At 39.6% G+C, this 22,931-nt stretch overlaps 1 protein-coding gene across 1 annotated transcript in view; it reads left to right on the plus strand.

Moving 5' to 3' along the window:
- Positions 1 to 22,931, plus strand: part of DGKI (diacylglycerol kinase iota) — a 435,686-nt gene that overhangs the window by 234,244 nt on the left and 178,511 nt on the right. Inside the window, exons 11-15 of the mRNA XM_024741647.1 lie at positions 3,186 to 3,268; positions 5,080 to 5,140; positions 14,987 to 15,100; positions 16,504 to 16,641; positions 19,836 to 19,914. Of these exons, the coding sequence (XP_024597415.1) occupies positions 3,186 to 3,268; positions 5,080 to 5,140; positions 14,987 to 15,100; positions 16,504 to 16,641; positions 19,836 to 19,914 (475 nt within the window). The remainder of the gene's footprint in view (positions 1 to 3,185; positions 3,269 to 5,079; positions 5,141 to 14,986; positions 15,101 to 16,503; positions 16,642 to 19,835; positions 19,915 to 22,931) is intronic.

Here is a 22,931-nt window from a genome sequence, read left to right on the forward strand (position 1 = left end):
TTGGGCTGGTCTCCTGAGCTCCTGGGTGTGCACATGGGTACAGAGTTGGAGCCTAATACAGGTTTATTGAATTAATAAGGTATTCTTTTGGGATTGTTTGGGTTAAGAGATTTCTTTACGTCCTCCTCCCACTGTTATTTTCCTCAGATCTTTCTTATTGTCTGGACAGTTCTTTTCATGAGCTAGATGATGCCTCCATGATATAAACGAAGGCTTGCCTAGTAACATAGAGTACTGAGCCCTACATGAGAGTTCCAGTGCTTTGATGACAATTGATGTGCTGCTATTTGAGCTGACCCATTCTTAATTGAGCCTCTATACTCCCCAAATCATTATATTTTTTTCATGAATAATTCAGAGAACTTCCTTTGGAGAACAAGATCTTCTCTGTCTTGTCCATCTCCTGATCCCCTTACCTAAAACCGTGCCTAGCACATAGGAGGTGAATGGATGAATCCTATTCGTTCCCCTCTGGAACAATCTACCTATTTTCTTGGAGGTTGTTTTATTCTGCCCCACTCTGTCCCCTGATACCTGGAGCTGGACAGAATAATGTTTTATCATTCCATAGGAATACCCAATCTCAAACTATCTTAGAAAATTCTGTGGTCATTGAGGTATTACATCTACAACCATATGTATGAGAACACGCTCCAGAGCGTATTAGAATTGATGTGTAAGCTGTTTTTTTTTTTCATTTAGAGAAAAATAAAACTCTTGCACAGAAGTTCAGCTTTTAAAAGGCATATAGCATGTGATGACTATGAGAGTATTTGAAACTCGCTAGTCAATTGTGTAGGTGATGGAGTAGACTTAATCTTGTCAGTGAGAAAGAAATAAGTTACTCTTTTCCTGGTGAATTAGTACTTGTCGACCCATTCAGTTCTATTCAATAAATTATTTCTATTAAAGCACTGAGTAGCTTATCCTAGAGGTAGCAGCAGAGTAAATAGAACTAACTTAAATGTTTCAGGTCTCTTTTCTTTACCCACCAAGATTGATTTAAGACAATGCAATACTTTCATTCAGACACTTATCATTTTTGCTAATGAATGTGTTTTAGAAAGATTACTTTTAAAATAAGAAATTATATCATGCCTGAATATAAACTCTGATAGGGCAGCCTTGCATGCTTATGAAAGTCATCCCTGCCCAATTCTAGAGAGCATTATTCCAGTAGGCTGCAACATTAAGTGGCACCTCCTAGAAGCGTGGGGTGCAAAACTTGTCAGCCTTAAAAAATACCCCTTTGTCAAAAGGATAAATGTAGAGAATTAGGTGTTCAAACTAACACAAATTGAAAATGAGCAAAACCCAACATGGTGTGGACATTCAAACCTTTTAGAGAAATTTGAAGATTAAAAAAAACCTCAATGCTTTTTATTTTTATTTTTTGAAAGGTGTTAATTACCTAGTATTGTATATATAAGAGCAACTGGAATTGAGACGCACACCATAGCCAAAGGTGACAACAAAGGAGTAATTAACATCTACAATTCACATTGCCCTAGGAATCTAAAAGTGAAAAATTAATTTTCCAGCAAGTCAGTTGGAAATTTTTAATAAACTGATTGGTCATTAGAATGACTCTGGTATTACCTATGAAACATAGAAGATTACTTGAAATAATCCCCAAATGACTTGATACCAAGGCCTGGTGTGGAAAGAAGAGAATGGTTTAGTATTTAGTTATTATTATGTATCTAAATCTATATCTAGATTTTGTAGGAAACAAAGTATGTCATTTGGCGAAACTGAAGGATTAGTTGTAATGATTAAGGGTAGAATGTTATTCCTAAATTTATAGCAAGCACGTGATAAAGCAGAACTTTTAAATTATAGGTTTGGATGAACTGTGGAACAAAAGACCTACACTGGCCTCTGTTAACAACTGGTATAGCAATGTGATAATTATAAACTACACTTTAGCCCTCACATGCTCAAGTGTAGTTTAATGAATAGATTAACAAGGAACAAAAAAGAAAGGGGCTGACATTGACAAAGGCCTATTTTGTGCCACATACTGTGCTGGATACAAAACTATTACTGATTCATTTAATTCTCATAATCACCTTGGAAAGTAGACATTGCCCTATTTTACATGCTGCATTTCTGCAAGATGATAAATTCTCACAGTCACCCAGTTAGAACACCCAAGTTAGCTCTGACTCAAATATTGTGCTATTCCTACTGTACCAGGATGACTCTCAAATACAGTGTATAGGTGCCCAAACTTAGGAGTATTTTCAAGGAAGAGCAATCATGATAGCTAATAAAGAGATGATAGTTATAAGCAACGGATGCTGCCCAACCGATCAAATATTATTTGCTACGGTTGGTAGTGACCTAAAATGAGGTACCCTACTCAATTTTAAAGCTCTTTTGATACTGCTTAATAAAAAAAAATTCTTCTTTAATTTGATTTTTGCTCAATTCACTTTAAGAAGTGATCTCCAGAACTGCTTTGTATTTGCCATGATATCTCTATAAATGTCACAGTTACTTAAGACACTCCAAAAATGGTTATGAGAGAGAGAAAAAGACACAGATGTATACATGGAAATTGAAAAATGTCAAAGTGAGAGTTGATAGCACGAACTAGAGAAATTATATATTTTAAGTATGGGGAGCCTGAGATACTTTTGCTGTGGTTAAAAACATTTATTTCAATAAAGTCATACTTAGCTAATACTGTCCTTATTTCATATTATGCAAAGACAGTAATCTGCACAATAAAGTAAAAAGTAATGTTAAATTACATAAGTTGACTAATAACTTCCCCATGTGGATTTTCATACATTAAATAACGATAGTAAAGGCCAATAGATACTAATCATTAAGCATTTGTTGCATGCCAACCACTTTGATGTTCTCCTCAGACATTATTGCATTTAATCTTTACAACAAGTCTGTGAACTAGGCATTTTTATTCCTGCATTTTAATGAGAAGAGAGCTGAACTCAGTGAAATTAAAGAACTTGCCCAGAGTTACACAGGTTAGACAGAGCCTAATATAAGCATTCAACCTATGTATATCAATGGCCAAAGCCCATGATTTTAACTGCTACTCTATACTGTTTATAATTCAATATTATTTTTTAGAACAGGATTTATTTTTATTCTTTAAATGAGCAGGTAATATTTGGAAATTTCTCCCTGTTATTGTCATTTTTTTGTCCTTACAGGGAACCAAGGTCATGCAGATGTTTATGTGGTACCTGAACCCACGGCAAGTCTTTGATCTTTCTCAGGAAGGGCCAAAAGATGCGTAAGTCTGGAAATACCCTCCGTGGCTCTTACTATTTTAGGCGAGTGAGAAGGACTTTCTGCTTTGGCGTCAAGCTTTATTATTTGATGACCTCATGAAGTGTTTTTCTGACCGTCTCTCACCTACTTGCTCACCCTGCACTGTCCTCCCTTTAAAACTTCATCTGCTGTTTCCCTCTTCACTGGGTTAGTTTCCTTCAACACTTACCCTCTGGGTTGTTAACTCTGAGTGTGTTTGCTGCTTAGATACATGTAACTGTATGTTATGAGCAAATCTGAATCGAGAAAGGATCCATCCTTTTTCTACTTATGCATGTACCACTTTGGAGATGTACATTAATGGGAATGTAAGTGTATCTTTGTGGAGAAGGGCCATCTCTGTTTATGAATATTTTCATTTATTTGCATTAGAAATTGTATGCATCTGTGTCCATTTGAGAGCTTGATTGATTAATTGATTATACCTATGGATTCCATACCAGAGTGGGAGAGACATTCTAATTCCTGCTCAGTCCTTCATCTGAGCCTCTCAGAAATTTCATTCTGTTTTTTGTTCCAAGTGGTGAAAAATAAAGTCTCTCTGTAGATGATATGTGTCCTATATCTTCCCTTTCGTGGAGGGGTACATGGTGGGAAGGAGCAGGGACATTTCTGCTGTTGTCTGGTTCCCTTTTTAAAACCCACCTAATAAGGTAGTTCAGATGTCATCTGGTAAACATTAGAGCTAAAGAGATACTAATTATTTTTATAACTACTTATAAATAAGTAATAATATCAGAGGCAAAGAAACACAAGCTCAGATAATTTCTAGAAAATAATATTCCTGTATGAAATAGATAAATTACATATTTTAAGCCTACGAGAGAACATTAATTATGAAAATTAACTTCTGTTGTCATTCTCTTAATCTGTGAACTTCCTTGCCACTAGAGTTTGCTATAAGACTTCTATATTTTTTTCTGCATTCAGATGTATTAAGGCAAATCTACTTTTGCCCTTTCACATTTACTTAAGATTTTATCATTTTTAGTTAGACTTTAGGTAGATACTTCATAGATAACCATAAAGAACATGGCAGGACAGGAACTATTTTCAGAAAAAAATATGATTTGATTTAAATAGGTGATGTTTTCTGGAATAGAGCCATTGAAATCGTCACTTAAGCATTCTAGCGGGGACAGTATCATTGCATTTTCTTGAGACAACAGGAAAGATCTAATTTCAAGCAGACAAATTCAAAATAAAGAAAATTCAGTAAATCTTCCCTTTTGGGGCTGAGGAGTATAAATGGGGGTTTGAGCGTCAGCGGGTGAGTTGAGAGGGAGATGGAATTGTGGGTGTGGTAGTAATAATGCTAATGGGGTGTCCTTCCTATCTCTCTGAAGAAGGTTTTCTAGGAGTAAGAGTGGGAAGTGTAGGTTTGAAAAATAAATAGGTCTGGGAAAAGCTAATCAGATTTGATGTTCTTTGAGAAAGGAGGGAGAAGAATGGAAAGAAAAAGAAGGAATTTGACGCTAGTGAAGAAAATGTGCGTTGACACATTAATAGGAATTATGGGAAATAAAACACTAGGACACCCTAAAACCCCATTCCAGTGACGTTTGCTGCCAGCCCCTAATCCGATTGTTGGAACCAGTACTTGGTGACTATTCGGTGACTAGTTTTGAAGGTATTACCATTCTCGCGGTTATGCATTTTCTCCAGTGGACACCTTCCACGCCCCCCTTCGTTTTGGTGTGTTTTGGAATCATGCCCTCTGCTATGGCCGGTGATATGCTCTTTTATTTACTTTTCCTTCTGTATCCTTTACAGGCTTGAATTATATAGGAAAGTACCAAATCTGCGGATTCTGGCCTGTGGTGGGGATGGAACGGTAGGTCCTTGAAAGAGAATCTAGTTCTTTCCCTTGTTTCTTCCATTTGTCTTTTGTTTTCCTTAAGACATCTCTCTTCCTTCATTCCCACCTCACAGTCTTTCCAATCCCCTCAAACCTCTGTCTCTCATGTGATTCCAATCCCCTAAGGGTTAGGAGGGACTTTGTTATTGCCCTCAAGGATTCATACTTGATCTTTCTAAATTAGATTTCCCTCTCTCCACTAGGCTATATCCTTTCCTGTTCCACAAAGTAAGGATGTGGTCACATCGCTAGAATGAGGATTGTAGATGACTAAATTATTTTTAAGACAGAAACTGACCTATTTCCATATATTCTTAATAATTGGTCACAACTATGGAGAAGTATGTGTACACAATTGAATTATGGCTTTTTTCTTTTTTTACTGGTGGAAATAAAACTTAGAATGTTGGCTTAACATCGGTTTGCATGAAGATCATAACTGGTTCCCTTTGTAGTCATTTTTGGAGAAACGATGGAGTTGGGCTGAAGTTTAATATCACTGGTGTATTTTCCCCAGTTTGTCTCATCTGTTTCTCAATTTGCCCTCTACTTAGGTTGCTATATTTAGCAAAGGCAAATAATTGAGAATCGTGACATTTAGATTTTGCTGTCCAGTGTCTTTTCTTCTGTATTTGGAGTCTGATCTCATAGGATTTTATTACGAACTATCTTTGGCTTTTCTCTAATCTTCCTAATTAGAATGTTTTATTCTCAAAGGCAGCAATGGAATCTTCTAATTTTATCTCTCACAGCACGTGAACACTTAATGCAGCACTGGATGCACATTATATACTAATAAACACAACCAGAAAAAAGTAAAACAGTGATTGCACTGGTCCTTTAAGATTTTCTGCGGAGAGGAAAACATTTTTCAGTTGGGAAAGTAATGTTTACTATTCTTGGAGACTCTAATACACATTATTAGCTTATAAAATTCATTATAAAGTCTTAAAGAAGCCAAACCTATTTCACTTTGTTTAACCCAGTGTTTTCCAAAATTATTTGACTATGGGGATATGCCTGGTGTCCTGAATCCAGAGTCCTTCCTCTTTCTTGACTTAAGTGATTGTTACCTCAAATCCACATCGGTTGCCTGTTCCATCTCCATATCTTGGGCTTCATCCTGGCTTGGCAGTTCCACCTTCCAAACTTCCCCATTATCCACTGCACCTCCCATCACCTCTCTCTGCCTCACTGCTTTCTTCTTCCTTTCCTCTACTCAGCAGATATGTTCTGAATTATGTGGTATTGAGGTATTCTCTGCAGTTAGGAAAGTGTTTGGAAACATGGGAATTCAAAGCATAAAGGACAAAGAGAGCCAAGTCCAGACACTTGTGAAACATTTATAATTAGGAGTCAGAGCTGAATTTCAAAAGGAAAGTGGAAAGATAGAAGCAGAAGAACCACGAGTAGTCTATTCTGTCGAGGAGAAAAAAAAAAAAAAACCCAAAAGGAGTTTCAAGACAGAGGCAGTGATTACATTCTTAGGAAGAGACAGGAATTACTGTGGATTTGGAGACTAGGAAGTAACTGCTGATTTTCAAGAAATAGTTTCAAGAGAGTGTCTGGGACAAAACCCAGAATGAGAGAGACTTGGTACCTCCCTATTGGGTCCTAATGACCAGATCAAATCACAGTGTTGAATTTCTGTACTCTGGTGCCATTAATGTCACTACTGGACACGCAGACTACCTTGTTCCCCAGCTTTTCTAGCATCTCTTCTTTAAATAGACCATATTAACGGGTATTCCACAAGGCTAAATGTAACTTTTCAATTATATTATAGGCACTTTTTCTTTTTTGGTACCTTATCTGTGATCCTAACTTCAGTTTTCACATCCTTCTACGTAACTCACAACTGCACTAGACGTTTATACGTGGGTCCTTTACAACAGCCATGAAAAGTAGTGTATTTCCCCTAGAACTGATGCATACTTTTGAACTAGTTATTTTTCTCAGTGGTAACCTCTGTAGTCCAGTCATGCAGAATCAAAACTTTGCATATCTTTTTTTTTTTTCTTTTTTGCGGTACGCGGGCCTCTCACTGTGGTGACCTCTCCCATTGCGGAGCACAGGCTCCAGACGCGCAGGCTCAGCGGCCATGGCTCACGGGCCCAGCCGCTCCGCGGCACGTGGGATCTTCCCGGACCACGGCACGAACCCGTGTCTCCTGCATCGCCAGGCAGACTCTCAACCACTGTGCCACCAGGGAAGCCCAAAACTTTGCATATCTTATACCTTATGTAAAACCAGGTTTTATTTTATTTTACCTCGTTAGACGTTTTGTAAAAGATATATGGGGTTTATGAAATGTTTATCAAGGTACATGATTGACATTTTTTTCAGTTTCGAATATGAAACCATAAATTTTGAGTGTTTATATAAAGAAGAGGCATCCTGATGGATGCATGAAGAAAAGCTGTTGGCTCGAGGCAAGTGAAGTGTCGGGTATATATGTGACATAAGGTGCTCACCCTTTATTTAGTGAGTGTATCTGTCACTGTAGAGGCTGTCAGAATTCTGTCAGTGACAAGGTTCCAGGAGGAATCAGATATGGAATATTTTTGATGGGTTAGGATGAGGATATGTCAACCCTCAATCACATTAGTGTGTGTACAAGGTCTTATTAAATATATAGACACGTTGCATTAATTGGAGAAAAGTTATTCGGCTTCAGTATGAGTTACTTTAATTTTATCCTGGTAAAAAGTGCAAGGAGGCAGGTACTGCAGTTGGAGGAGGAAGAGGTGCTTTGGAAGGTTCCCTAACTTCTTCTGAGACATTCTAAATCTGAAAGGGGATACGTTTGGATCCCTAAGGGTCTTCACAGCTGTAGCATTATGTTAGTATAGACCATTGCTGTTCAAGAGAACTATAATGCAAGCCGCATTTTTACACTTTAAGTTTTCTAGAAGGCACTTAGAAAAAACTAAGAAGAAGCAGGTTAAATTAATTTTATCATATATTTTATTTAACCCACTATATCCAAGATATTATCATTTCAACATGCAATCAGTATAAAGTCATTAGTGGGATATTTTATGCTCAATTTGGACTGTCTTCAGAATCCAGCATATATTTTAAATTTACAGCGCCTCCAGTTGAGATCAGCCATGTTCAAGCAGTCCGTCACCACACAAGGCCAGTGACGGCTGCAGAGGAAGGTGGCCCAGGTGTGGTCTCTTTGTAAGTGGTTTGCATAATCCTGAGGTTGTCACATAGTTGCAGGTTTCGAACGGGCTGGTCCCATCTTTGATCTCTAGGGTGAGAGAAAACTAACTCAGAATGATCTCAAACCTTCATGTTTTTAAACTAGAAACAGTCTCTCTTTGGTCATGAGGTAAATTTGTATTCTGTCCTCTCCTCGGCCACATCTCCACCCAGCCAGTTCCCCGTGGCTGCCACCTTGGTTAAATATCGAGGAGTGCGTGAACTGAGACAGTAGGGTCACAGGTCCCTTCCCCTCATTATGGATCCTTAAGGTGAAACATGATCCCTCCTTACCTGCCCTTGGCCTTGATGAACTGGGCTGGATCCAAAGGTCCACCCTTAACCCTGTTAACGTCTTTCCAAAGGGCTGGGATTAAATGGACTTGAGCCACACACTTTATGCTTATTTATGATTCCACTGGCTTCCCTAGATGAGGATACATCCTACACAGTAGGCCCCCCCATGCCCCGACTCACTACAGCCGGAGCAGGGAAGAAAGGATTATTATTCCCCTTTCATTGACGGGGCCAGCAGATGTTCCACAGGCCTCTTCTCCCTCAGCACCCCGACGTCCCAGCCTCTCTTGAAGAAGAGCTTGGTACACCCCCAGCTGTCCTCTTGCCGATGAGAGGATGGATAGCCTAAATCTACATTCTGTTTCAAAAAAGCTCATACCTTGACTATTATCTCGATTTTAAACATTTCTTTTAACACAGAGTGACTTTGTAAACTATTGAGTGCAAATATGAAAATATCGAAAGGAAGAATCATTGTGTACGTGTAAGCAAGGGAACCCAGTTGTCCAATGCTGCATTTTGATGATCTTTCTGGGTGCAGAAACGTTGCCCTCGTTCTCCTGTGGTTTCTCCATGTGGGTATCCCTCACTTTTCTGCCTGCAGATGATATGAGGAAAGGCAACTGTGCATCTTCTTCGTTCAGAGAAAATGTCAATTCACGGCCCTGTCCACCCCTCAGCCAACGCTAATGTTAGCATATTGCCGAATGAAAACGTTGTCCCATGTGCACTTGGCAAATGTTCAGTGATGGTCACAGCTGAACAGGGCCAGGGGGTGGCAGCATCAGGCCGAAGCCCAGCACCCTGGTGTTCTAGCCCCGTCAGCCCTGCATTTCCTAACACAAAGGCAGAAAGGAACTCTGCCACCTGGAAGATGATCTTGCCCAATCCAGAGAGTTTTCTTCAGTTGTGATGGGAAAGATGCAAAGTGGTGTGTGTTGCAATTAATGAAGTTTAATTGAAGGGGTGCTGGTCAAGCCTGTGGAGAGGATTTGGGGTCATGCGAAAGCCCCAGCAAACACAGTCGCTGCCCACGAACCTGCAGTCTGGACTTCCAGCAGGAGCACGGTCCTGGGAAGGGAGGGCCTCCGATAACAGCTTTGGACCTTAAGACTTTTGCATAGTTTTGCTTTCATAGGGGCAAGTACACGGATCATTACTCAAGATCTTTTATGTCTCCTGCTATTGTAGGTGTATTTGTTCCATATTCTCTCCCTCTCTCGCTCCCCCTCTCTCCCTCCCTCCCTCCCTCCTTTTTATGCTGCAGTGCAGCTTGGCTTTTACTGTTTGTGATAGTCTGTGAAAGAGAGATTTTTGTGACTTGATGGCAGTCAAAGGTGGGAGTGATTTGTGAACTTTGAGACTCAACTTTTCTTCAAGTGGAGAGACAGGAAGAGGGCATTTTGCTTCTAGGAAACTGGACCTTTATGGATGAAGTAAAGAAAGAGGAAGAAAAATATATCTTAATCATAGCAGTTAATGTTAATTTAGCATTTCCTATTTGTCAGGTACATGCTAAGCAATGTCTCCATGTTATTTAGTTGGTAAAATACCCCTACGAGGCAGGTACTGTTATCCCTTTTTATATAGGAGGGAACTTAGATTAAGTGACTCACTGGCTCCGTGAGTTTCGGTAGGTGATGGAGCCAGGCTTCAGACGCAGCTGGGCTCCTCGCAGCTCTGTGCCTTCCCTGCACGCCTATGTTATGTTGCCTTCTGAGGAAGCTGGTTGTTGGGTAGTGACAATGTAGCTCTTGGATGAGAACAACCGTTCAGGCGTTGTGCAAAGGAGAGATACGGGCCCACTTCAGCCAAAGAACTGTTAGCCTAACATGTGTACCTGAGGGAATTTCAAGACAAAAAAAAGAAATCTCTGCTGTGAAAGGCAGGAGACATTTGATGGCTCCAAGCGTTGTGCAATGATGAAATACTAAGATTATCTGCTTGTATTCAGGGGAAAATTAAATAATTGAATAACTGGCTGTTGGAAAAAGAAGATAGAATCTATTTATGCATTTTTGTAAAGCAAATCAATTGAGAAGAAAGGGAAAATCAAAGGGTCCGGAGGGCTCATGGCATTTTGTGTGGAACCACGCCACAGTTTCATGTGGATTCTCGGCAACCTTCTCAGAAAACAAAAACAAAAACAGGAACAGCTCTTAAGGTTTGAATGAGGACAATTATACTGATCAAAGGACTATTAGAAGACACCTTATCGATTCGTGGAAGGTATGGGACACTTATTTCAAAGTTATTTGAAAATTATTTGTGTTTCATGGGCTGTGAATTATTCCTCTAACCTTCCCATCCATCTTACTATTAGCGTTCTTTCTGGGATTTAGAATATCTCTCTGCAGGCTCGTGTTCAGAGGAAGTTGTTTTGCTGAGTTTGATTTTTCCTTTTTCTTTTTTTTTTTAACATCTTTATTGGAGTATAATTGCTTTACAGTGGTGTGTTACTTTCTGCTTTATAACAAAGTGAATCAGCTATGCATATACATATATCCCCATATCTCCTCCCTCTTGTGTCTCCCTCCCACCCTCCCTATCCCACCCCTCTAGGTGGTCACAAAGCACCGAGCTGATCTCCCTGTGCTATGCGGCTGCTTCCTACTAGCTATCTATTTTACATTTGGTAGTGTGTATATGTCCATGCCACTCTCTCACTTCGTCCCAGCTTACCCTTCCCCCTCCCTGTGTCCTCAAGTCCATTCTCTACGTCTGCATCTTTATTCCTGTCCTGCCCCTAGGTTCTTCAGAACCTTATTTTTTTATTTTAGATTCCATATATATGTGTTAGGATACAGTATTTATTTGTCTCTTTCTGACTTACTTCACTCTGTATGACAGATTGTAGGTCCATCCACCTCACTACAAATAACTCAATTTTGTTTCCTTTTATGGCTGAGTAATATTCCATTGTATATATGTGCCGCATCTTCTTTATCCATTCATCTGTCAGTGGGCATTTAGGTTGCTTCCGTGTCCTGGCTATTGTAAATAGAGCTGCAATGAACATTGTGGTACATGACTCTTTTTGAATTAAGTTTTTCTCAGGGTATATGTCCAGTAGTGGGGTTGCTGGGTCATATGGTAGTTCTTTTTTTTAGGATTTTTCCTTTTTCTTTCTCTGCCTCCTTTTACTAATCCTTTCTAGTAGTTTGAATGGTTTCAGGATCCTGAGAGTAGAGTCGGGTTTTCTTTAAGTGGCTAAGGCTCCCATCCTGCAGCCATGTCAGGGGTGTTTCAGGTGTGTCATTGAGGTGGGAATTTGGACGCACTGTTAGAGAGAGGCTGTGTGCCTTGAGCCTTAAGACATCCCAACTTTCTATGGGTTATGGCCTCAGGCAGTGATCGTTCACACTCTCTTCTTGGCCTCTTTTCTGCTGGCCAGTGGGGAGCCTGGTTCATACACAGCCTCCTACCAGCCAGGGGTGAACTTTTATTCCCCCTAATCAGACAGAAGCCAAACTCCTGGTTTCCTCTGCTTGCCATATTGTGCTTCACTTGTTTCTGGCCCATGAAGACTTTTTTTCCCTCCCATGTTTGTGTCTAGAGTGAAATGGGGTGTTGAAAGTGTGAACTCATAGCATTATCTTTACTCAGAAAAGATAGACCTATTTCAAATAAACATAACAAAAATCTCCCTAAAGGTAAATGGACTGAGGTCTGCATGATCATCTCTCAGAAGTTTTAAAGAGACTGCCTTCTTCTCCCTGCTCTGTATGGGATATTGAATTGGTTTCTAGAAAGTTCCACCGCATTTCTGAGAGTCTCTGTTTCTACTCAGGGCTGTTTACAGCTGCAGCCAGTGATCCCAGTTTGTTGGGATTTCTGAGTTTTCACCTCCTTTTTAATGACTTTTAAATCCCCCTCTTGTAGTTTATTAGAGGTATCTGCTTTTACCGTGTCTAGTTTGTGCTTTTGGCAGCTCAGGAGCAGTAGCTAACATAGTCATCAGCACTACTTTACCGTCTGGCATTTTTTCCCTTGACTTCAGTTAGCAAGGTTAGTGAGTATTGTGTGTAAGGGAAGAGCTGAAGAAGTGCTGGCTGGAAATCTAAGGACTTGTCTAGGAGCAAATCGCCCAGTTTGGGGGAAAGGGGGGGATTTTGGACACTAGTGTAGGTCTGGCTTTTTAGTTTACCACTTTGGATGAACATAGTGGTATCCCTTTCTAGAAGGTAAAGACAGTTTTAGATTTCTTGCCAGATGGGCAAGTTTGACATCCTGGGAAGTACTCGTCTTGGAGGAGAAAGGATTTTAGATGCAAGTCAACAGACCTGGCATGACTCCGACTCTGCCACTTTTGATTATTTGGTCTTGAGCAAATAACATGACCTCTGTGTACCTCAGTTAATAAATCCGCAAATTAACTGAATTTGACTAAGCAATTTCCAAGGTTTCCCCAGTGTTCCACAGGTTCCCAAGGTACATGCCATGGTCTCAGGGATGTTCAGGCCACATCTAGAGCCGGGTTTAGTTCTTTACTGAAAGGTCCCCTGCACCAGAGTGGCTAAGAGGTTAGCCTTTGGTGTGTGGCAAACCTAGATTTGAATGTCAGCTCTCCCTCGCAAATGATTAAGGAGGTTACTACTAAACCTTCCAAGTCTTGGTTTCCTTATCTACAAAATGAAGACAAAAATTATATCTATTGTAGAGAGTTGTTTTGAAGCTTAATAAGATAATTCAGTAGAAAAATTTGCTCAGGGACTAGCACATAGAAAGCAATCAGTATGCCTCTCTTTTTGTTCATTGTAAACTCCTTGAGAGCAGGCATTCTGCCTTACCTATCTTAGTGTAGTTCATTTACCTTTTTATTTCAATTACTTAGTTCCATGTTTTATATGCAGTAGTGTTCAATAAATGTACTATTAAAGTACAATTTTTAAAAAATTAAAAAAAATAATTCTCATACAAATTTAGAATGAATACATGTCAAAAATTTATTTAGCTTTTTTTTTTTTTAAAGAAGATGTTGGGGGTAGGAGTTTATTAATTAATTAATTTATTTTTGCTGTGTTGCGTCTTCGTTTCTGTGCGAGGGCTTTCTCTAGTTGCGGCAAGCGGGGGCCACTGTTCATCGCGGTGCGCGGGCCTCTCACTATCGCGGCCAATTTTGTTGCGGAGCACAGGCTCCAGATACGCAGGCTCAGTAGTTGTGGCTCACGGGCCTAGTTGCTCCGCGGCATGTGGGATCCTCCCAGACCAGGGCTCGAACCCGTGTCCCCTGCATTAGCAGGCAGATTCTCAACCACTGGACCACCACGGAAGCCCTATTTAGCTTTTTAATAAAGGAATCAGCAAGGTAATACAAGAAGAGGAAAATGATTATGTAGTTCATACCAAAATAATTTTTCTAAATTTGAGACAAAATTAGTTTATGCCCTTATGGGGGAATAGAACCATAACCTTTAAAGTGATCTCTTCTTGACATTTGTACCTCTGCAGGACAGAAATCCTCAAGTTAACCTACAGTCATAAAGTTCTCAGATAAGCCTGTGACACTACTCTAGAATGACATTGTGAGGATATGCAAGTTTCTTTTTGGTGTTTCCAAGTTTGGGGTAATTTTTCTAAATAGTTATAATAAGACTAAACCCAGAGTATTATTTATCTTAGAAAAAGGTTAAACAGGAATATGATTCTAGTATATAAGTATCTGTTTTCTGCCTAAACTTACAATAAGTACTAAGTTCATCCATAATTATGTTTTCATAATGTTTCATTAAGGGGAATGTAGGGATACTTAGGAAAGCACGACTAATTTCTAAGATAACATGGAGAGTAACCATTTAATAAGTGCTTACATGGGCCATGCACCATATTGAGGGTTTTATATACGTTTTAGTTTAATCTATAAACGATCTTGTGAGGTAGGCATTATCTCCATTTTGAAAATCAGATAAATGAGTCTGTGAGGTTAAATAACTTAATCAAGATTACAAAGCCAACATGAGCCAGCATTGAGGTTTAGATTTCCTGCAGTGCCCTATGTATATACCTCCCTAAATTGTAAACTCTCCTGAATTTTAAAGTACATCTCTAGGTAACATACAGATGAATGGGTCTAGTTTTGCTTATATGATACAGCATACGCAGAATGGTTCTTTTTCCTCTAAGAGACTTGCCATTTTGAAACTGCTTGACATAAGTGGTCTTTCAGTTCCCTGGTCACTGGATTAAAACATGCATGTTTTAAAGAAAAGTAGAACTATTCTATTTGCTCCTTTTAAAGGCTCCTGTTCTCAGGTTGTCGTCTTTGTAACTTATCTGTCTTCCTTATATCTCTTCTGGTCCCCGAAATGTCTGTAGGTGGGCTGGATCCTTTCCATTCTGGACGAACTGCAGCTGAGCCCTCAGCCTCCGGTTGGGGTCCTTCCTCTGGGGACGGGGAACGACCTGGCTCGAACTCTCAACTGGGGAGGGGTAAGAACTGCCCTCAGGGGCTGCCCATGTCATCCAGCAACAGATCCCCAAACCCACAGATGCTCAAGTGGAAGGGGCACGTGCTACTCTTGTTCAAGGAACGAGTTAGAGTTGAGAATCAAGGTCCCCCATGAACCATGGTTTTATCTGGTGACTTCTTCAGTTTAAACTTATAGTCAGCTAGAGAAGAAGGGAACATTTTATATTAAAAAAATGGGGGTCAGTACACAGGCCTGGGGCTTTTTGAGGTACCCACTAAAGACAGAGGATGGGTTGGCCTTAGGTCCTCATGTTAAACAACCACAGAGACTTGGATTGCTCCTGACCCCCAGTCCTCTCCAGAAGAGTGAGTCTGGTTCAGATTTACGATCCTGGAAGAGTTATGGCTTTGTTTGAGCATTTAGATTTCTGGTCAGTGTCGTCATGATTTTGTACAGGTTATACAAGTAACCAACTGTTGGTTATACAGGTAACCAACTGTCCTTTTCAACATGGAGCCAATTCAGGAAAGCTTGTTGAAAGTAGTTTAGCTGTCACTAACCAGCCGTTTTATCATCATCATTATTTTTATAGTACTAAGAAAATAAGAAAGCACAATATGCTAACATATGCTGCTCCACCAGCTTTTTAACTGCTCATATGAGACCATTGCCTGGGCTGAGCTCCATGAAAACTATCTTCAGATATTAGCAGATGTTACTCTGGCTTTTGGGTGCATTCACCTCCCATAGGTGATAATTATGTCCGGATATTAGCAGATATTTATTTGGCCTTGGATGAATTAACCTCCCATCGGTATTATTGGTATTAATTCCTCTTATCCAGATCAGTGGCTTGACTGTTCTTAATAATTGTGCTATCAGTAATGTGTGCTCAAGGAGTAAGTAGCTAGCTCCCTAGCAGAGCTATTCCTCAGTCAGACTTGCCCTAGGTCCTGGAAGGAATGGTGTCCTAGTACAAGGTCAGGGAGAGGTGAGTGAAATGGAACGTCAGTGGAAGAAATTGTCTAGCCGATGTCACCTCGATTCTTTTCCCGCTTTTCCACATACATTTGTTCTGTGTATCCTCCAAATTCCTGTAGTAGGAGGCCTGGGGCGACCTGTTTTCACTCTGATAAAAACAGCCATCCAGCATGGATCTCAAAAGCCTGCCGGTGACTGTTGGTTCTTGGTGCTGGCAAAAGTCATTCCTCAGCTCAAACCAGCTAGAGTTAGTATTTCTGTGCATATTACCCATGCCTATTGTCTTAAACTCTAAGTACCTGGAGGAAAACAGCTTACTCTCCCAGCCTTGCTGATTACAAAATAAACAGCCGTAGAACAAGGGCTCTGCCTCGCATGAAATACCTTTGGCTGTACTGTTCCCTACTCCAGCAGCAATGTGTGTGCTCTTTGATTCCTTAGGGCTACACTGATGAACCTGTTTCTAAGATCCTTTGCCAAGTAGAAGATGGGACAATTGTACAGCTAGATCGCTGGAACCTCCATGTGGAAAGAAACCCAGACTTGCCTCCAGAAGAACTTGAAGATGGCGTGTGTAAGGTTAGAGTTCTTCCTTCAGCGGAAAGCTAACCCTGGAGTATCTGCCTGAGTCACAGGAAATACGTTCCTGGCTGGAGGGTCATGAGCTGATTCCTTCCTATGAGATGACAGGACGGTGTTTGAGTTGACAGCTACTAGGGCTATGAGTATAACACTTCCTGATGATTCTGCCCCGTAGACTTCTAAAGACCAAGATTTCCTACCTACTTCCCTAGCGCAGGGAGCTGTTCTCTGTCCTCAAATTCCACACCAGAAAGAAATATATCAGTTTTCTAATCTTTCAGATTCATTGCAAACTCTTAACCTATGAGTTTAAAAAAATCGTATAATCTGAAGCATTAGGCACAGGGTCTTTCAAAAGAAAGGAAAATGCCTGAGATTTCTGGTCTGATAGCAAATATTTCAATTTCATCACTTGATTGGGACATCAAGATGCCTAAATAAATGTTTGACTTAGTGTTTTTCCTTCAGTGATTGAACTTGTATCTCAACCCAAGACAAACCAAGGGACGTAATTGTAAAAATGCTACTATAGAGCTTCAGGGGAACATGGGCTTTAAGTTCTGGCCTCAATCTCAGATAAATTTGATAGGTTTCTGAGTAGACACTTGCTTTCTATTACTTTCCACTTTTCTTCTATAACGGTGTTTTCAAATTTTTGTTGTGTAAGAATCTCCAGGTGTGCCTATAAAATGCAGATTACAAGGTCCTATTCCCAGTGATTCTGATTAAGTAGATGCAGGGTGAAGGCCCAGGCATCTGTACTTAAACAGCATCCCTGCTATATTGGATTGTGCCATTGATTGAGGCCAAGATTTCATGGTGGTTTCAGCCTTAAAATCCGATATCATTTTAGACCAAATCAATGCACCTTTATTGATTAGTACCATGATCCTGACCAATTGTGATAGATGCTCAAGTTACTTATTTGGCTAAAATTGGTTAAAACAGGTTTTGTCTTACCTTCATGATTTTTTCGCCTAAACTATGATCCAGAAACTATAAGGTTTTTAGTAGATATCACGATTGCTCAGTTGATCTTGAGTTCATAACGTCACAATGTTGTTTAAACAAGTGTCATCTTGGGATATAATACTTCTTCCTAATGTATTTGACTTACAGAAATTGGATAGAAAACAGCTAAAGTACAAAGAAGTGTACCATATGGAAATGTAATGGACCTATCCCCACTCAACTTGGAATGGTTAGAACCTCAATAGCAATCTATATTTAATTCTCTTCCCAATAGCTTAAGAAATGGAAAGACTTCTTGGTGCAGCCTGGGAACATTAATCCAGATAATTAAAGGGTTTTGAAAGTGAATTTTTGAGGAGATGTGTAGGAAATCAGGGCAATTTTTCCTGGAAAATATGAATAAGAACTTAATAACAGACTAAATTGTGATGTTATTTAGGGGATGGTGACCAGATGTTCTCCTAAGTTATCAGTGGATGCTAAGACATGGGTTAGAATTGTAGCCAAAAGAGCATAAATGGGAGAAATGAACATATCTGCGCTTTTGGCAGGATCACCAACCCTTGCTGTCATTACTAAGGACTTGTATTTTGTTTCAGTGCAGGAACTGGACATTCTCATATTTGAAGCCAGGAGAGTGAGACATGTTTTGGCAAGGTTCTATGTGTTTAGTTTCTCTCCCTGTTCTCTAGTCGGTTGTAACCACTTCTAAGGGCTGATCTGACCTCTGAATCAGTACAAGCTCTGACTCGGTGTTCCATCGAAGGTTCATCCTTTGTTTCAGTTTTTCTCTTTCTGCATTAATCTCTCTCTTGCTCTCCCTCTGACTCTTCCTCTCATTTCATTTTTCTCTTAATGGGACATGATTATCGCTCTAGTCAAACAGAAAATCTTACTGATCAAGGGGCATATGAAACCCTGTAATAAACTTACGTTTGAAATCTTGAGGACAAACACTTATTTCTAATAGAAGAGAAGTGCATTTCTATCTGGAGGATAAACCTGATAATTATCTGGAAACATTATCTAGGCTGAGATAAAATTACGTCTCCATTTCCTTTTTTTTTTTTTTTTTTGCGGTACGCGGGCCTCTCACTGTTGTGGCCTCTCCCGTTGCGGAGCACAGGCTCCGGACGCGCAGGCTCAGCGGCCATGGCTCACGGGCCCAGCCGCTCCGCGGCATGTGGGATCTTCCCGGACCGGGGCACGATCCCGTGTCCCCTGCATCGGCAGGCGGACTCTCAACCACTGCGCCACCAGGGAAGCCCCTCCATTTACTTTTAACGTTTATCTTTCATTCTGAGTTGCAGAAGGAAAAGTGTAAGAACCACCATTTGCCTTCTAGCATTTTCCACATGCTTTTCTAATTGTTCTAACATTCAACTGAAGCCTTCAAATCATATCAGTTTTGTAGTTTTAATGCAGGATTTTAGGCTGCATAGTTTGTTCTTTCCTTTACTCAGCTTGTAGCAGTAACAGCCAGGGACCCAGAGGACTCTGGGAAGGAAAGCTAAGGCTTGTATGTGTATCTGTGTGTCTGCGTTGCATATTTCACAGTCATATTAAAGATAAGAGTTTATAGACTAAATAGGAATCTGAATACTGATAAATACACACACACACACACACATATATATTTTAATTTTTATTTTTCCTCTAGGTTGAGAATAGCTGAATGGCTCCCACTGACTTATTGCTTACATGACTTTTGTCAAAAAATGTATTTTTTTGGAAAATAAGTGAAGGGTAAACAAATGTTATTCATTTTAAGTTGCAGTATTAATATGCTGAACGTAAATTCTTGAAAAAACTTGCATCCACTGATTAAGAAGGTTAGACACGATCCTTACAATTGAATTTACTTGCTAAGTTTGCTTGTTGAATCATCCTGTGTAACTATTACAAATGTGCATCCCTCAGCTTATGAGGTTCTCTTATTGCAATATACACAAGAATGGTTCTCATTGAATAATTTGTATTTGTATCCCTTTTTTCCTAAACTATTTAAAATTCTTAGGAGTACCATTTGAGTTGAGCTTTCACTAAAGAATAAATTCAAAAATCTGTTGTTCCTTCCACATAGACACCCCTGCCTTGAGTTCTAATTGATCATTCTCCCAGGGACTTGCCCCAGAGACAAGTGTCTAGCTTTAGGTTTTATTTTCCTCTTTTTGCCTGGTCACACACAACTTCACCTCTGCCTTTGTTCATCATTGCAGCTTCCTCTGAATGTTTTCAATAATTACTTCAGCCTCGGATTTGATGCCCACGTCACACTGGAGTTCCATGAATCCAGAGGTGAGGACAACGTCCCATTTCCATCTCCCAGGGAGGAAGTTTCCAGCAGGTGTTTTGCATGTTCTGTTTTGTTCGCATATCACTTAAATGTTGACAGTTTGTCTAATGCTGTTCCATTTGAACCTTCATGTTGACCCTGGGAGCTAGACAAGATAGGAACTTGTTACAGATGCTACTCTGAGACCTCATTGTTTAGGGTCTCAAAGATGGTAAAGGTCAGGACCAGATGTTTACTCCGGGACTCAGGACTGCTAATCTTTAGGTTTGACTAGAAACTTGGAAGTTAGTGAACTACTAAGAAGTGATAAAAAGAGTCTTTCACTGAAGTCATTAGAATACTTACAGCTTCTCAAACCACCAATTATTAAAGTTCAGGACTTTATAACCAAGGTCATTGAAATCTTGTAGCCAAACGTAAAAGTCTTCCCTATGTGCACAAAAGAGACAACAGTCACCTTAGAACAGTACGGGGGCTGGCTATAGGTGGTTTAGGTTGAAAGAAAAGGGCTTGACGGTGATTGGATTAGGCATGGATGGTGCTTGGAATCTCCACTGGACGAGGTAGTATGAATGAGGGCTGGTGGTCATTTAAGTACTAGAAGAGATGGAATCGAGATTTGGGGAAGCAAAATAACTTTAGAAAGAGAAATAAGATGAAATAATGACAAGTTAAATATTTCATCAAAATTTTCTTATGTCATTCAGAACTGAGAAAGTTTAGGATTTTGTCTTATGCTTTGAAGCCTCAATCTCTTGCTTTCTTGGTCTCTCTTAATCTCTTTCTCTTAAACTCTCTTCTTGTACAATATGTCTCTGCCTGTACCTAGTCCCTTGTGAATATGGTAACATGTAACCAAAATAATGCTTGGCTGCAAGTATAAGTAATTTGTGAGATAAAAGTCATAATGAGGGATTATTTTACTTTTCCTCTAGATTCTGCAAGAGCCTCTAAGCTTTTAACTCATAGAACTTGAAATACAGAGTACAAAAGGCTAAAGTTCAATGGTTCAGATTCCAGTAGTAATGCAGAGAAAGTTCTGACAACACTTTTATATACTAAAGATCAGGAATGGGGCTATAGGATTAAGGCTGTTAGAAGACAAAATAAAGGTAGAGTATAAACCTGTAATTCTCTTACTGAATTCAGCAATTTTGTTAGACTTTGCATTCCTGGTTTCATGAGGCTTTGAGGGTCAAATGCTGAGCTAAATAGAAGGAGTACTGATTAAAGAAAGAGTCATAGTTTTCTCTGGTTAACCAGAAAATCACAGATAGAAAGGCTGGTTGACAACAGAACCATAAATTTCAAATACCCAAATCAGAAACACCGACACGCTCCGCACCTCCCTGCTCTAGACAGTTCTCAGAGATTAGATATTCAGAGGGTCCTACATTAGGGCTGGTATTTATAACCTGCTGCCTTTCCTAATTTAAGGAGAGTAGACTTGGGGAAGTAATTGGGGATTTCTTTCTCCATTTCTTACCCCATTTATTTCTCATATTCTTTGGGAGACTCTGGATCTGGGCTTCCTAATAAAATCTTTACGTTTCTTAACAGTACTTGTAAGGTAGTACAGTTATCACTAACGCATGAACCTCCAAATTAGACATCCTGCCAGGAAAAGAGGCCTAAGTGAGTAAGTGCTGGACAGAGAGCTCATTCAAGGGAGCCTAATATTTTGTCTTATCAATCTGAAAGTTATCCTAATGATATGTTTCCTCGTACTGTGGTGAAACTTTGGTGCCTCAGAATGAGAGGGCAGCAAAGAGAGACCTCACGGTGGAAAGACCAGGCGTAGAAAGAATTCTTGTGGGAAAGCGATTTTTTTCTTTTCTTTTAAACTATGGAACTATTTCATTTTAGAGAGGAACATACCAATTGTGGTGTATATGTATGTCTACCTCGTTTTATATGTGTGATTATAAAATCATTGGTTGAAAGATGCCAAGAGTTAATACTTTACTTTGAATCCTTTATTGCCGAGGCTTAGTGTAAGTGCTTTCCTGCCATCGGAAAAGGAATTACAAACATTTTCCCTGCAGGTAAGCCCAGGCCCTTGAGGAGAAACAACCACTGAAGAGCTAGATAAGGGAGGATTGCTGTTGATTGAGAGTAATGCATACCATACTTATGGAGAGGATATTGAGATGGTACACAATAAATATGCACAAACTATTGGAACCAGATTTGGTTGATATGCCTAGACCAGAGGTGTGGACTTCTTAGTATCTGTTAGTCTATTCTTTTTGCGTTAAGTAAAAAAATAATTATAATAATAATTATTTATGATGAAAGGTATAATTACTCAAGCTATTATTATTTTTTTTTTTCTGTTTTCCATTTATTTGGATTTTCCCCATATTTTTACCTGGATAGTCAAGAAATCTCAAGCTCAGCTGTAGAAAGAAGAGAAAGATAGCAGGCCGCATTTTCAATAGGGGCATACGTACTTACTTTGTTGGTAGATTGTGTGAGTGGCTATTCTCAAGCCACGCAAACCGTAGTTGAGACTTCAAACTGTTCTCAAATACAGCTGCTCAGGGACTGAGAGTTCATGACAAAACTTGTATCATTTGCCATCAAATACTTGCAGAGTGATTCAAAGCCCCATAAGAGCCATTACCAAAAAACAAACACAAAAGAGCTTGCACAGAATGACCGATTAGCTATTAGTCCGAAAATACAATACATTGGGAATTACGCTAATCCATTTACATGCAATGGGTGGTAAAAACAAGTCTCACTAAAGCAGAATCTTAAAAAATTTAATTGCAGAAACAATTTTTGGCATAGATGTGAAATAACCCATCAAACTGACATGGGACAAATGCAGACTTCTGCGTTACTATTGATACTTATATTGTATTTCTTTTAGAAGGGACAATTAAAGCGACATTTATTTTGAGACAGTTTATCAGTGGCATTACTGTGTAAATGCCTTTAGAATTACCAGTAAAAAATCAAGCAAGGAGTAAAGATAGTCTTAACATTTTGATTGACTTAACATTTTGTATAT

This window comes from Neophocaena asiaeorientalis, unplaced genomic scaffold (genome assembly GCF_003031525.2).
Source record: "Neophocaena asiaeorientalis asiaeorientalis breed wild unplaced genomic scaffold, Neophocaena_asiaeorientalis_V1.1 scaffold692, whole genome shotgun sequence".
NCBI lineage: Eukaryota > Metazoa > Chordata > Mammalia > Artiodactyla > Phocoenidae > Neophocaena > Neophocaena asiaeorientalis.